The sequence below is a fragment of the Brassica oleracea genome, chromosome C9 (genome assembly GCF_000695525.1).
Source record: "Brassica oleracea var. oleracea cultivar TO1000 chromosome C9, BOL, whole genome shotgun sequence".
NCBI classification, from domain to species: domain Eukaryota; kingdom Viridiplantae; phylum Streptophyta; class Magnoliopsida; order Brassicales; family Brassicaceae; genus Brassica; species Brassica oleracea.
Window position 1 is genome coordinate 9,914,721 of NC_027756.1, and position 12,926 is coordinate 9,927,646.

Here is a 12,926-nt window from a genome sequence, read left to right on the forward strand (position 1 = left end):
TCCAAGAAAACAATCAGTAAAAGAAGAAAAAGTAGTTTAAATTGACAAGAACGAAGAAAAAATATTAAGAAGACAAAATGTTTACGCGGTGGCGCGTCGCGGAAGAGGAGAGGGAAGGTGGGGATTACCATCTCCCCACGGCTAGTTTTTTGTGTGCTCAAGGTGAGAACAGCCTCCAAGAAAACCTTAATCATAACCACCATCCAAACACAACATCCTCCGCTGTTGTGATGAGTTCATTAGTTGGGATTGTTGTGAAGAGTTCATTAGTTGAAAGTATAAATCCAATTGACTGGTTTTAAATGAAATTTCGTAAGATTTTAATACATCATAATTATTTTATTAATTCATCCAAGATTGTATTTAAAAAAAAAAATTGCGTTACCACTTCTTGGGATAAGATATATTTCTTGGGACAAATTGCATTGCAATATCTCAATGGGTTGGAGGAAATGTTATTTAAAACTGTCAAACAGCGAGAGTTAACCAACTCAGTTTAAACATACAAACCAGCCACCGATCCCATTGCTACTGATAAGTGGAATTTATCTGGCCTAAGCAGCTTTCGCTGTTTCACGAACAACGGCTAACTTAGCAAGAAGACCACATAGCTGGAGGTATGATCCAACTCCATCACATATTCTCATATGCGCAAAACCAGTTTCCTGAAGAACATACAATTGGTGTTAGACGAGTATGATGATGTTTTGAAATGTGAAGAAGAAATCAGATGTATACATACTTTCATGAACTCAAGTTTCAGATACTCAGCCATATCATAATTCTTTATTATACGGAAAAGTGTTGTGATAATGTCGGTAGGAGAGTAGCCTAGATCGTATAGCTGCTTCATGCCGTGACAAGCATCGTCAAACTTGCTTTCCAACACATTGCGAACCATGTTCTTGACATGAAGCGGGTGAGGCTGGTCACAGACCTGAACATATAAAAAAAAAGAGAGGAGGAAATAAGTGGAGAGATGTATAATTTGTGATCAGATAAGTGAACTAAAGGGAACCTTGAAGACGTTTTCTTGATTGACAAAGCGAAACCCACTGAATGTAGCTTGCAAGTTGTTCAGAGCTTGCCTCATATCACCATCAGCTGTGAAGATTATCGCCTCAAGGCCTTCAGGTACATAAGGAACCTTGAGAGATTGAGAAACACAAGCAATTAGAAAATGCAAAACAGGGAATATGATTCAGAGTATTAAAACTTGAACAAGGAAAGAAAAGTGGAAGAATCCATCCATACATTCTCAGCTTGAACCACGACCATGAGACGGCCAAGTATCTCCTGATCAGATAACCTAGAGAATCGAACAAGGGCGCATCTACTCTGGATAGGCTCAATAATCTTGCCAGAAGTGTTACAAGCAAGTGCAAACCGGGTAGAGTTTGAGTAGATCTCAATCGTTCTCCTCAAAGCTTGCTGTGCTCCAGATGTCATGCTGATATATCACAATGAATCAAGTTAAAAGTTGCCTGTTACAATTCACAAAAGACTCAAGTCAAAAAAGCCACACGAACCTGTCAGCTTCATCAAGAATGACAACCTTATGACGACCCGGAGGAAGTGTGACTTTCTTCTGAGCAAACATCTTAATCTTGTTCCTAACAACATCGATACCCCTGCACCATAACAAAAGAAGAAAATGAGGAAACAACAAACGAAGATGGAGAAAACAAACATCACATACCTATCATCAGAAGCATTCAACTCGAGAACAGCCTCTCTATAGTTAGGGCCGAGAAGCTCGTGGGCAAGAGCCAAAATGCTAGTGGTCTTACCCGTTCCAGGAGGACCCTGTGCATAATCAACCAAGCAGCACATATCAGAACCAAGTCCTTAATATTCCAGTGAACACTAAACTTAGCAAGCCTTCGATACATGATTCAAAACCCTAAAAGACCAAGCTTTACCCTAAAAATCTAGCAAAATCCTCATAAGAGACAAACCCGATTCTCTTAAGGAGTTTCTCATCAATCCTAGTGGTCGAAATTGAAAGATTAAGAAGAGTAAAACTCACGGCGAGGATAAGATTGGGCATGTTGCCGTCGCGAGCGATGACTTGGAGCCTTGAGACTGCATCTTCGTTTCCGACGATATCCACCACTTTGCTCGGCCTGTATTTCTCCACCCACGGGATCTCGTAACCTCCGCCGCCGGAAGATGTTGAAGACGAAGACGCCATTTTCAGATCTCCACCGATGAGATTTGGGGGTTTTCTGGTTTGGAGGGAAAAATTGCTCCAAGGGTTTTAGTTTAGGAGGGGGCGATAAATTTGCATTAAAGGGCCTACAAAGTGATAAGAATTCGATTTCGGGATCATATTATATAAATTATCAGAAATATCCCCAAAAATAACTCGATACTTAAAGATATCATCATTTTTCATTAAACGACTCGTGAAAATAGAATAATACGAAATCTGAACAAAAGTATTAAATTTTGCTAAAAAGGCCATTTATAAAACCTCGATATATTTACATACATGCCCCCGCATTTTTGTTTCGCTGTCGTTTAAGGAGGAAGACATAAAAATATTTAAATGATTTTTTTTTATATTCAATTCAGACATCAATCACGTGTTTCCCATTTATTCGTTTCATCTTGTTTCTCTGTTCGAATCGAAACACCCTAGATACTCCGGTTTTGTCTCTGAGATTGTAATTTCTCCATCGTTATAACATAACTCAACACCAATTTCGACGAATCGAGATCAATTTTCTCAAAATAAAAAAAATGCCAATAGAGAGTACGGAGAACGACGATGCGAGGCCTTTGATTTTAACCAGAGGTGGAAGGTCGTCGGTGAGGAGACAAGGGCTGAGAGAAGCGGCGAGGCTACTCAGACATGCAAGCAGCGGGAGGAGGAGGATGACGACGATGATGAGAGAGCCGTCGATGCTGGTTCGCGAATCAGCGGCCGAGCAGCTCGAGGAGAGGCAAAGCGATTGGGCGTACTCGAAGCCCGTGGTGGTTCTTGATTTCGTTTGGAACCTCGCCTTCATCGCCGTTGCTGCAGCTGTTCTTGGGCTTAGCAGCGATGAGAAGCCCAATACGCCGCTCAGGGTTTGGACCGTTGGGTATGGGTTGCAATGTGTGGTGCATATGGTCTGTGTTTGTGTTGAGTATCGTAGGAGGAGTAATAGGAGTCCGAGCAAAAGGTATGTTCTTTATGCACATCAAGTGTTTGGGATAATGCCAAGAGATTTTGGGGCTGGGAGTGACTTCTTAAAAATATATATATATTTAATACATTTTGAGTTTTTTCTTACAAATTTGGGGATTTATGTTTATGTAATTTTCTTTTAAAAAACTTGGGTCCTAGGTGAATGTTTCAACCGGCTTTGCCCATTGATAATGTGATGTGATAGTGTTTGTGTAACGATTTAAAATGCAGTTTTACTAAGCATCTAGAGTCTGCAAATACAATGTTTTCATTTATATGGTGGATCATTGGATTCTACTGGGTATCTTCTGGTGGACAAGAGCTAGCACAAGGGTCACCTCAGCTTTACTGGTTTGTTTGTTTTCCTTCCTTCCTTCCCTTTTATCTCTTAAAATTCTCCATATTGTGTGTCAGTTGTTTGAATAAAATCATTTTTTTTTTTAAATTGTAGGTTGTGTATAGTCTTTCTTGGTTTCGATGTGTTCTTTGTGGTTTTATGCATTGCACTGGCTTGTGTGATCGGCATTGCTGTTTGCTGCTGCTTGCCTTGCATCATTGCGGTTCTATATGCAGTGGCCGAACAGGTAACTTGTTTTTCCCAATTTGTAACTCCAAGAAAGTTGATTTTTATGTATATATAATGGAAATCAGTTGAAAATGCAGGAAGGAGCTTCTAAAGAAGACATTGACCAACTTACTAAGTTCAAATTCCGAAAGGTTGGTGAGTCTGAGAAACATACTGTTGATGAAGAAGACGAACAAGCAAAAGGAGATTCAGGAGGAGTGATGACTGAATGTGGTACAGATTCACCCCTCCAACATACTCTTCCTCATGAGGATGCAGTAAGTAACCCAAAATGATCACTTCCTTTTTTTCTATTAGTAATCTGCATTTTGGTTTTGACAAATGAGTGTGAATCTACAGGAATGCTGCATTTGTCTTTCAGCTTATGCAGACGAGACAGAGCTACGAGAACTTCCTTGTGGCCACCATTTCCATTGCAGTTGTGTGGACAAATGGCTTTACATAAACGCTACCTGTCCTCTCTGCAAATACAACATCCTCAAGAATAGCAACTATGAAGATGGAGAGGAAGTCTAACACAGAAGAAGAAACAAACTTGCAAATATGCGGATCTGTAGTTAGCAGCGAGGAACCCATGAAAGAAAAAAGGGTTCAACAATTGATCAAGTTGTAGTTTTATATTTGCTTGCCACAGTTTAGTTAAATCTTGTTGTGTTATTGCTTGTTGACTTGTTGTTATATGTAATACACAGTTAAGATAATCTTGTTAAAATCTGTTAACATCTTTTGGTTTTTACTTGCGCAACAAGACAACATCTTTGTTTCTCTGCTTTAAATAAATGTTGTCATGATTAGTTGATAATTTGAAATCGTACAGTTTAAAGTAAATTCTTATTAGCCGGAAGAAGAATGCTCGATACAATTCTTATTGTTTTTCCTTATGTTTAGTGACGAAAGAAAAAAAGAAAAGCTTTAAGAGAAAGAGGAAGAAGGTCAAGGCTTTTCATGGAAACCCCATGGGTTGTTGTTTGCCCAGTTCCACTGATCTCTGCACATCTCATCCACTCCATATTTTGCCCTAATTCACAAAGAATCAGTCCCTTATTCAACAGAAAGTATACTTCTATGTATATCCATGAGCATAGAGTGAACAGATGTTCTTTCTTGTTATGCAAGCAAGGTTGTATGTTGTATATGATGAAATGGTAAAATCAACAACTTACTTCCATCCTAGTTCTTTCTCAGCTCTCTCAGTTGAAGCATACACAGCTGTTGCATCTCCAGCTCTTCTTGGACATAATTTCATTGGGATTTTCTGCAAATCAGATGTTTGTTTATAGCAATTTTCTACAGCAAATCTTCCATCTCATTCGAATCAAGAAAGGATTGAAATTTCACCTTGCCAGAAGCTTTTTCGAAAGCAGAAACCATTTCCAAGACAGAAGTTCCTTGACCAGTCCCAAGATTATAAGCAGTACAACCTAAGAATCAGATAAAACACCAAACATTCTCAAAACCCTAACCCTTCAAACAATTAAATGTTTTTATAGAGTTTACCAATCTTTGGATCAGTAAACAGCTTGTTCAATGCAGCGACATGTCCATCTGCTAAATCCATTACATGAATATAGTCTCTGACCTGCAAGTAATGTATGTTAGTTCATCAATCTATCATCAGAGAATCCAAACCAAATTTTCTAAATAGAAACAGCAATTATAGATGTTGTACCGCGCTACCATCCGGTGTAGGATAATCATGTCCAAACACATTGAGTTCAGGTAATCTTCCAACCGCAACTTGCTGGATATAAGGCATGAGATTGTTTGGTATGCCCTTTGGATCTTCTCCAATCCTTCCGCTCTCGTGTGCTCCAACAGGATTGAAGTACCTCAAGAGAATTATCCTCCACTCTGGCTCTGCCGCTTGAATGTCTCTAGCTATCTCTTCAAGATACAGCTGCACAAAAGAAAACAGATTCGAGGTTAGGAGTTCAGAAAAAGAAGCCTAAAGATCAAAATATATTCACGATGACAACTTTGGTGTGATCATAATTACCTTAGTGCGACCATAAGGATTCATAGCCTGTAACTCAAAGTCTTCCACACAAGGGACTACTTCTGGTTGGCCATAAACTGTTGCAGACGACGAGAACACCATCTGCATAAAAAATATTCCAGCATCACAAAAAATTTGTAAGGCTATCAATGTGAATCATTTTAACTATTTAACTAAAAAAATGAAAGTTTCTAGCTAACCATTTTGCAGTTGTACTTTGCCATTGTCTCATAGAGATTGATAGTTCCAACTAAGTTGTTGTCAAAGTAACGACGAGGGTTTGCAACACTTTCACCGACAGCTTTAAGACCAGCAAAGTGAATCACAGCATCAAATCTGTTTCCCCCTCACAAAGAAGAATCAGAATATTAGACAAATATCATTTCATCTGAATTAAAAAAAAAAATCATAAATGTTGAGTTTCAGCATTACCTCTGATTGGAAAAGAGTTTCTCAATGTCTCCTTTGTTTCTCAAATCACCCTGCAATGAATCAACACGCCTATAAATTAATAAACTAACGAATATGTGGATAACAGAGAAAAAATCTTCAACTTTTCTTGGAGATCAAGCAAACAGAAAAAATGCAGAATTTAGGATATTTCATTGATTTATTTATTTATTTCTTTTTAAGTATACTGAAAGATCATTGAAGAATCTCAGTTCTTTAAATGAAAGAACTTTTTTTTTTTAAATGGGTACTGACCAGATTGAATTCAAGCTTGGAAGAGAGATCAGGACCAACAAGCTCACGAACCCTATGAACAGCTTCATGGACAGAGTTATCAAGATTGTCGATGATGGAAACCTTGAAGCCCTGATTCAAAAGCTGAACAACAGTGTGCGTCCCAATGAACCCAGCACCACCTGTCACCAAAATGCACTGCTCCACAGAAGAACCCATTGATCTTTTCAGCAAATCAAGGAGAGAGAGAGAGAGAGAGAGAGAGAGAGAGAGAGAGAGAGAAAGAGTCTTTTTACTGATCTGTTGGTTCTTGTGAGTAGAGATAAGAACGTAGCCGCGAACGAAATAAAGGGAGAGGTTAATGAGATGGAGAAATCTCTTTTTGATGGTTTCTTTGATGTAGGAATTGAACTCGTGAAGGTTTGTTATATAAGTGACGAGGAAAATGATACACGTTACACCTTTTTGACCAAAAAAGGATTTTGTTTGAACAACAAAAAAAGATATTCATTTGCCTGTTCTTAATCTATTTTTGGATTAATGGATAACGAAAGACCAAATCCACGAGGATTGGAGTTGGAGGGGTAAACGGGTAATTTAGTGTCTCTGAATTTAGTTTTCTACTTTTAGATAATTAAGGATTTTTTAAATCACAGATTTAGATAGCTTTTTTTGAAAAAAATATAAGGGTTATTCACAGATATATGCCATAATTTTAATGTCTACCTAGTCATAGTTCCAATTGAACAGATTCATCGGTAACATAGTGTAACAATCAAAACAAATGCTTACTGGAATTCGGAAAAATAATTTTTAATCTTTTTAAAAATAACAAATTTTTTTTTGAAAAGATGAAATACTTTTGATGAAAATTTAATTCAGTAATATGTATCAAATATGTTTGTGTTTTGTCTGTTTAATTTCATAAACTATAAATTAAGATAAAATCAAACGGAGAGAGATAGAAAAAAGTAGGATTGAGCAAAAAAACTTGAATTCAAAAAAAAAAACTGAATCAAATCCGATCCGAAATAAAATTAGTTAAATATCATAACGGGTAACAAATTTTGGTATCTAGAGGATCAAAACTAAATCTGAACCGTCCCGAAATATTTTGGGTATCCAAATATATTTGAATCAAATTATATTCTTAATATATTATTATTTGTATATTTAATATATAAAAGAAGGAAAGTTCCATAAAAATATTCCAACTAATTTTTGTTAAGCTTTTTAATACTCAATTTTTTTTAAACCGACTTCAATACTTCAACTCATTATTTTACACATATTAATTCACAAACTTTTAAATATGTGCTCATTTTAAAACTCAAACTTTGTTTATATTAATCAAAAAATATTAATATGTTTCAAATCAAATTTAAAAACTGCAAAATGTAAGAAAAATATTTAAAATTGCCACTTTTATTTTAAGTTATAGGAAAGAAAGAAACTAAACTATGGAGAAAGTTTTAATTAAAAAATTAATTTTGAACAAAAAATAAATAAATTTATTTTTTATTTCCTAAATAAACCAAATTTGATAATAAAGTTAAAAAAATTATTACACAATTAAAGATTATCCACAATTTAGTTGCTTTTAATTCTAAGACTGAAAAAATTAGAATTTTCAGATTGTTTTGTGAATTTTAGAGATTTTTTAATTTTATTTGAAACTTATTAATATTTTTGCTTAAAATAAACACAATTTGGATGATAAAATGACCACCATTTTAAAAAGTTGTGTATTATAAAGTTGAGGTATTAAAATGAATAGCGAAAAAATTAGGTATTAAAAAGCATAACAAAATTTAGTTAGGGTATTTTTATGTAATTTTTCCTATAAAAGAATATCAAAAATATATAAAATATTTTAATGTTATCCTAAATACTTAAACACATATATAAATGGTCAAAAATAAATATATTTTTTTGTGTCAAAAATAAATCTCCAAAAAAGCAAAATAATACTCATAACACCATAACTATTTAAAATATTTATTTATTCTCTCTCCAAATATTCAAGTCAAGTCCATTTATTTGTTAAGTTTAGGTATTTTGGCAGGTATTATTCAAAATTTTATATAATATATTATTTTATTTTTATATTTTGAGAATTTAAAATATATATGAATTTTAAAATTTATAGGGGTTATCCGACCCCGAACCGAAGCCAAAAAAAATCTGAAACGAATTTGAACGGAAACTTATAAATACATGAATATGGCTGAGATATTTAACTCCGAAAATCCAAAACTCGAATAGACCCGATCTGAAACTGAATAAGTATCTGAATGCCCGCTCTTGCTAACACCCTTCGGTCCATATTTAAACTTTAACTATTTAATTAAGGCTTTGATGGATGATGTGCGGTAGATAGAACCATTCAATAACGTTATGGAATAGCACATGGGGTCTTATGCTAATATGAATATTGTGGGACCAATATAGGTTTACTTAGATAACGAAAAATATTTGTAACATGCAATTTTCTGCTTTTAATGTTATATATTACTTTGTTGATGGTATATGAGATAATTTCTATCATATTTTAAAAATGAATGTTTATATAGAAAAATATTTTAATGGTGATATATGAATTATTAGTCGTTACTTTAATTAAAAAGTCTTCCCAAAAATTTAAATATGTATAAAGAAAATTATACATGTTACAACTAAGTTGGATGTCAAAATAAACTATTTTAATAATATATATTTATAAGAATATGATATAAAAATTATAATGTAATTATATTTATTTAATTTTATTAATGTGATATATATATTGTACTATATATCATCTTGGGTGCAGTAAAAAACATCTATTTTCTCAAATTCAACAATATTAGGAGTTTTCATGCGCCATGCGTAAAAATAATAATTTCAAATATAATATTTTTATTTTAAAATAAAAATTTAAATTATTTTGATATTAGTATTCATAAATTTTATCTTTATCAGTTTGAAAAAAATAAAATCATAAAATAATATTATTTTATTTAATTTTTATTGTATTTAATGATTATTTATTTTAAATAAGTCTCTTATCTTCTAGTCTAGTTTTAAATATGTTTCTTATCCTCTAGTATTAAACATTTATGTACTTAATTATATAAATTCTAATAAATTTTAGATTATGTTTGTTTTAGTTAAAATAGGCTAAAATTAAAAATCAGATTGTTAATTAACATAATTAACCGAAAATTTAAATATAGTTTCAGTCATTTAACTATCAACAAAAAAATATTTGATTAAAACTGCTTAAGTTTTGTATTTGTTAAACACACATATTATTTATTTTGAGATATATATATATATATATATATACACACATCAAGCTGAATTTTTGATTAAGGTTAAATATATATATATTATTTTGATTAAGGTTATATATATATATATATTATTTTGTTGATGATACATGAGTTATCATATTTCAAAAATGAATGTTTATATATAAAATTTACTTTAATGGTGATATATGAATTATAGTTATTACTTTAATATATATATATATATATATATAATTTATTATTATGTTGATATATGAATATTAGTCATTAATTTATTTAAAAATCTTTCAAAAAATTTAAATCCGTATAAAGGAAATTATACACGTTACATTTAAGTTGGATGTCAAAATAAACTATTTTTTTAAATAAAATTAATTAATTAATTTTAATAACATATATGATATATAAATTAATGTAGAAATTATAATGTAAATATATTTAGTTTAATTTTATTAATGTGATATATATATATATATATATATATTTATTTATTTATTTTAGTGGTAATATATAAGTTATTAGTTACTAATATGTTTCAAAAGTATTGCCAAAATAAATAAATATATATATATATATATATATATATATGTATATTATTTTTAATGATGTTATAAGAGTTATTAATAATTACCATACTTGTCACGGTTAGATTGATGCTATGTCACATTTTTAAAAAATCTATGTCATTTTTTTAGTGAAAATGAGTGTAATGATGACAAATATACAAATCACTTTGGTGATTGGTTCGACTGTGGTTATAATAATTTAGTTGTAAGAAATTACTTGTAAGTAAGTTGATTGTAAAGTTGTTATTGTAGATTTTTTTTTTGCAGAGATTTTTGTTGTATTTATAAGTTATACGCTGTAGATATTTTAAAATAAAATATGTGAAATATGTGATGTATATAAATGATTATTTTTTATCAATTAAAATAATTTATATTAACATTTTTTAATAAATTATTAAATTTTAGTGTTATTTAAAATGTGATATATAAATAATATTTATGTTATTTAAAATACTTCAATAATTAAAAAAAAACAAAATTAAATTAAAATATTTATAGATATTTTATTATGATTATTTAATTTATTTTATATTATAGATAGTTTTTTCATTTTACAGATTTCACAGTCTATAAATGAAAGATGTTGGTTTTTTTACCTAAAATACATAAGAATAAAGTTTGCTTTATTTTTTTTGTCGTAGCTTTAAAAATAAAGCTAAAGCATGACTGATAATTCTCTATTTCTTCACCAGTGCACGGGGGATCAGACATGGATGTTCTCTATCACCATACATGTATGTTATCCTCAGCAATGTCTTGTCTAAACTTCTGAATCAGGCAGCAGAGGCTGGAGAATTCTCCTATCATCCTCAATGTCAAGGAGTCAAGCTTACTCACTTAAGCTTTGCTGATGATATAGTGGTTTTCACCAATGGATCAGCGGAGTCTCTTCAGGGTATTATGGGAGTGATGAAGAGGTTTGCGGCAATTTCTGGTCTGCATATCAATGCCACCAAATCTTATATTTTTGCTGTTGGACTGGAAACGAGTTCTCTTCTTGACACTGCGGCTTCCTTAGGTATCAGCATTGGAACTCTTCCCATACGGTACTAAGGAATCAATTAACAACAAAATCACTTACAGTTGACTACGAGCCACTAATAGACAAGATCTGAGATTGTATGCTTTGCTGGACTAATAGAAGCCTGTCTTTCGCCGGTAGACTTCAACTCATTAAATCAGTCATCTCAAACATTGTCAACTTCTGGAGCTCTGCTTTTATCCTCCCAGCTAAATGCCTTGAAACAATAGAAAGCATGTGTTCTGCTTTCTTATGGCCAGGGTCCCCTACGCAAACTCTTTCTCAACAACAAAGACGTGGAATCAGTTCCGACCTAGGAAAGCTGTGGTACCTTGGAGTCATATCGTCTGGTTCACTCAAGGAGTGCCAAGATATTCATTCATTACTTGGCTCGATGTTAAGAATAGACTGGCAACTGGAGATAGAATGGGTGCTTGGGGATTATTCAAGGTTGTCCTTTGTGTGGAGAAAGAGATGAGACAAGAGATCACTTGTTCTTTGCGTGTCCTTATGTCTACACCATATGAGATAAACTGGATGGAAAGTTGTTGGGTGCAGGCATTGATCCGGATTGGCACCAGACACTGATGCACCTGCAGAATCATCGATTCAGCAGTCTAGACTCCATCCTAGCTAAGCTCATATTCCAGACGGTAATATACCATATCTGGAGGGAAAGAAATGCGAGGAGGCACCACGCAACCTGGACTAATGTCGATGCTATGTTGGCAATGATTGACCAGACCATTCGGAATCACATCACATCGTTCAAATACAAACCTGGGCACAAGTTTGCAGGCCTTCTAAAGAGATGGTTCCTTCATTCTTTATAATATTTTTATACTTTCTTATGCGTAGATTTAGCATAGCTCTACAGCGTATACGAAATTTGCCATAGGCGTTTTTGTAAATGAATTACCTTCATAGATGAATAAATATCAAATTCCATAAAAAAAAATTAATAGAAACTTACTGTATGTTTTAAATTTTAAAGATAAGGCTACAATATGATGTAAATTTTAGTGATTTAAAATAGATAAAACTAAAATAAGAAGATAAAGCCCGACCAATCAGCTCTCATTTGTAAATAATGTTTAGAGAAATTGTTTTTCTCAATTCAGATCCAAGTTATCATCACGCAGAAAGAAAGGAAAACAAAAAAAAGACGGTATAGTGAGAAATCACGCGCTACAGCTAAATCCCATGTGGGGGTTATGATGCCCACTTGTTGCGGAATACAAGCTCATGATACCCATGTCCCTTTCACTACTCATACGATTCATCTTTGTTCATGACTCAAAAATTGTTCACCCAGTTCATGGCCACAGCGCGCTACATCTGGGGTAGATCCAGGATCCACAACATCCACTATGAAGTATCGGAAAACACCTACAATGTGGTTTACAAGATCATTACTCTCTCTGTCCTGGGTATACAAACCCTAGAGAGTATAAAGAGAATACAAGAGAAGTACATGGCTAAGAGCTAATCCTAGGATTACATATCTATCACTAGCTTACTCTATCTCTCCAAGAGACGCCATGGAAGCTCCCGCCTCTTAGAGGCTCAGCTTGAGCTTGGAGATCCCTGTCGTGATCTCTT

At 33.1% G+C, this 12,926-nt stretch overlaps 3 protein-coding genes across 4 annotated transcripts; 1 reads left to right on the top strand and 2 right to left on the bottom strand.

Moving 5' to 3' along the window:
* Nucleotides 1-376: 376 nt before the first annotated feature.
* LOC106318763 (replication factor C subunit 2) lies at nt 377-2,278 on the bottom strand. Its single transcript, XM_013756890.1, has 7 exons — nt 2,030-2,278; nt 1,700-1,806; nt 1,530-1,631; nt 1,255-1,450; nt 1,019-1,147; nt 743-937; nt 377-665 (listed from the first exon to the last, which is right to left on the bottom strand). Exons 1-7 carry the CDS (start codon nt 2,192-2,194, stop codon nt 555-557), a joined length of 1,005 nt encoding a protein of 334 aa, XP_013612344.1. The 5' UTR covers nt 2,195-2,278; the 3' UTR covers nt 377-554.
* A 296-nt stretch (nt 2,279-2,574) lies between these two features.
* Nucleotides 2,575-4,493, top strand: LOC106318762 (E3 ubiquitin-protein ligase At1g63170). 2 transcript variants are annotated; one of them, XM_013756888.1, is made up of 5 exons: nt 2,575-3,170; nt 3,407-3,526; nt 3,627-3,759; nt 3,827-4,018; nt 4,101-4,493. In XM_013756888.1, exons 1-5 carry the CDS (start codon nt 2,746-2,748, stop codon nt 4,275-4,277), a joined length of 1,047 nt encoding a protein of 348 aa, XP_013612342.1. In that variant the 5' UTR covers nt 2,575-2,745; the 3' UTR covers nt 4,278-4,493. The 2 variants fall into 2 exon arrangements, with proteins under 2 accessions (XP_013612342.1, XP_013612343.1); XM_013756889.1 differs by having other exon boundaries at nt 3,839-4,018.
* An 80-nt stretch (nt 4,494-4,573) lies between these two features.
* On the bottom strand, nt 4,574-6,847 carry LOC106318761 (bifunctional UDP-glucose 4-epimerase and UDP-xylose 4-epimerase 3). Its single transcript, XM_013756887.1, has 9 exons — nt 6,463-6,847; nt 6,190-6,239; nt 5,958-6,093; nt 5,758-5,859; nt 5,431-5,658; nt 5,259-5,340; nt 5,100-5,182; nt 4,925-5,016; nt 4,574-4,779 (listed from the first exon to the last, which is right to left on the bottom strand). The coding sequence occupies exons 1-9, from the start codon at nt 6,658-6,660 to the stop codon at nt 4,695-4,697; spliced, it is 1,056 nt and encodes a 351-aa protein (XP_013612341.1). The 5' UTR covers nt 6,661-6,847; the 3' UTR covers nt 4,574-4,694.
* Between the last annotated feature and the right edge of the window lie 6,079 nt (nt 6,848-12,926).

Excerpts from the sequence above, each read along its gene's own strand:
- LOC106318763 (XM_013756890.1), bottom strand. The coding sequence starts at position 2,194 with ATGGCGTCTTCGTCTTCAACATCTTCCGGCGGCGGAGGTTACGAGATC. Across the intron at positions 1,807-2,029 it reads TGCCCAATCTTATCCTCGCC|GGTCCTCCTGGAACGGGTAA; the intron begins GTGAGTTTTACT and ends GATTATGCACAG. Across the intron at positions 1,148-1,254 it reads TCGTGGTTCAAGCTGAGAAT|GTTCCTTATGTACCTGAAGG; the intron begins GTATGGATGGAT and ends CAATCTCTCAAG.
- LOC106318761 (XM_013756887.1), bottom strand. The coding sequence starts at position 6,660 with ATGGGTTCTTCTGTGGAGCAGTGCATTTTGGTGACAGGTGGTGCTGGG. Across the intron at positions 6,094-6,189 it reads AAACTCTTTTCCAATCAGAG|ATTTGATGCTGTGATTCACT; the intron begins GTAATGCTGAAA and ends AGGGGGAAACAG. Across the intron at positions 5,341-5,430 it reads CTACACCGGATGGTAGCGCG|GTCAGAGACTATATTCATGT; the intron begins GTACAACATCTA and ends CATTACTTGCAG.
- LOC106318762 (XM_013756888.1), top strand. The coding sequence starts at position 2,746 with ATGCCAATAGAGAGTACGGAGAACGACGATGCGAGGCCTTTGATTTTA. Across the intron at positions 3,527-3,626 it reads GGGTCACCTCAGCTTTACTG|GTTGTGTATAGTCTTTCTTG; the intron begins GTTTGTTTGTTT and ends TTTAAATTGTAG. Across the intron at positions 3,760-3,826 it reads TATATGCAGTGGCCGAACAG|TTGAAAATGCAGGAAGGAGC; the intron begins GTAACTTGTTTT and ends AATGGAAATCAG.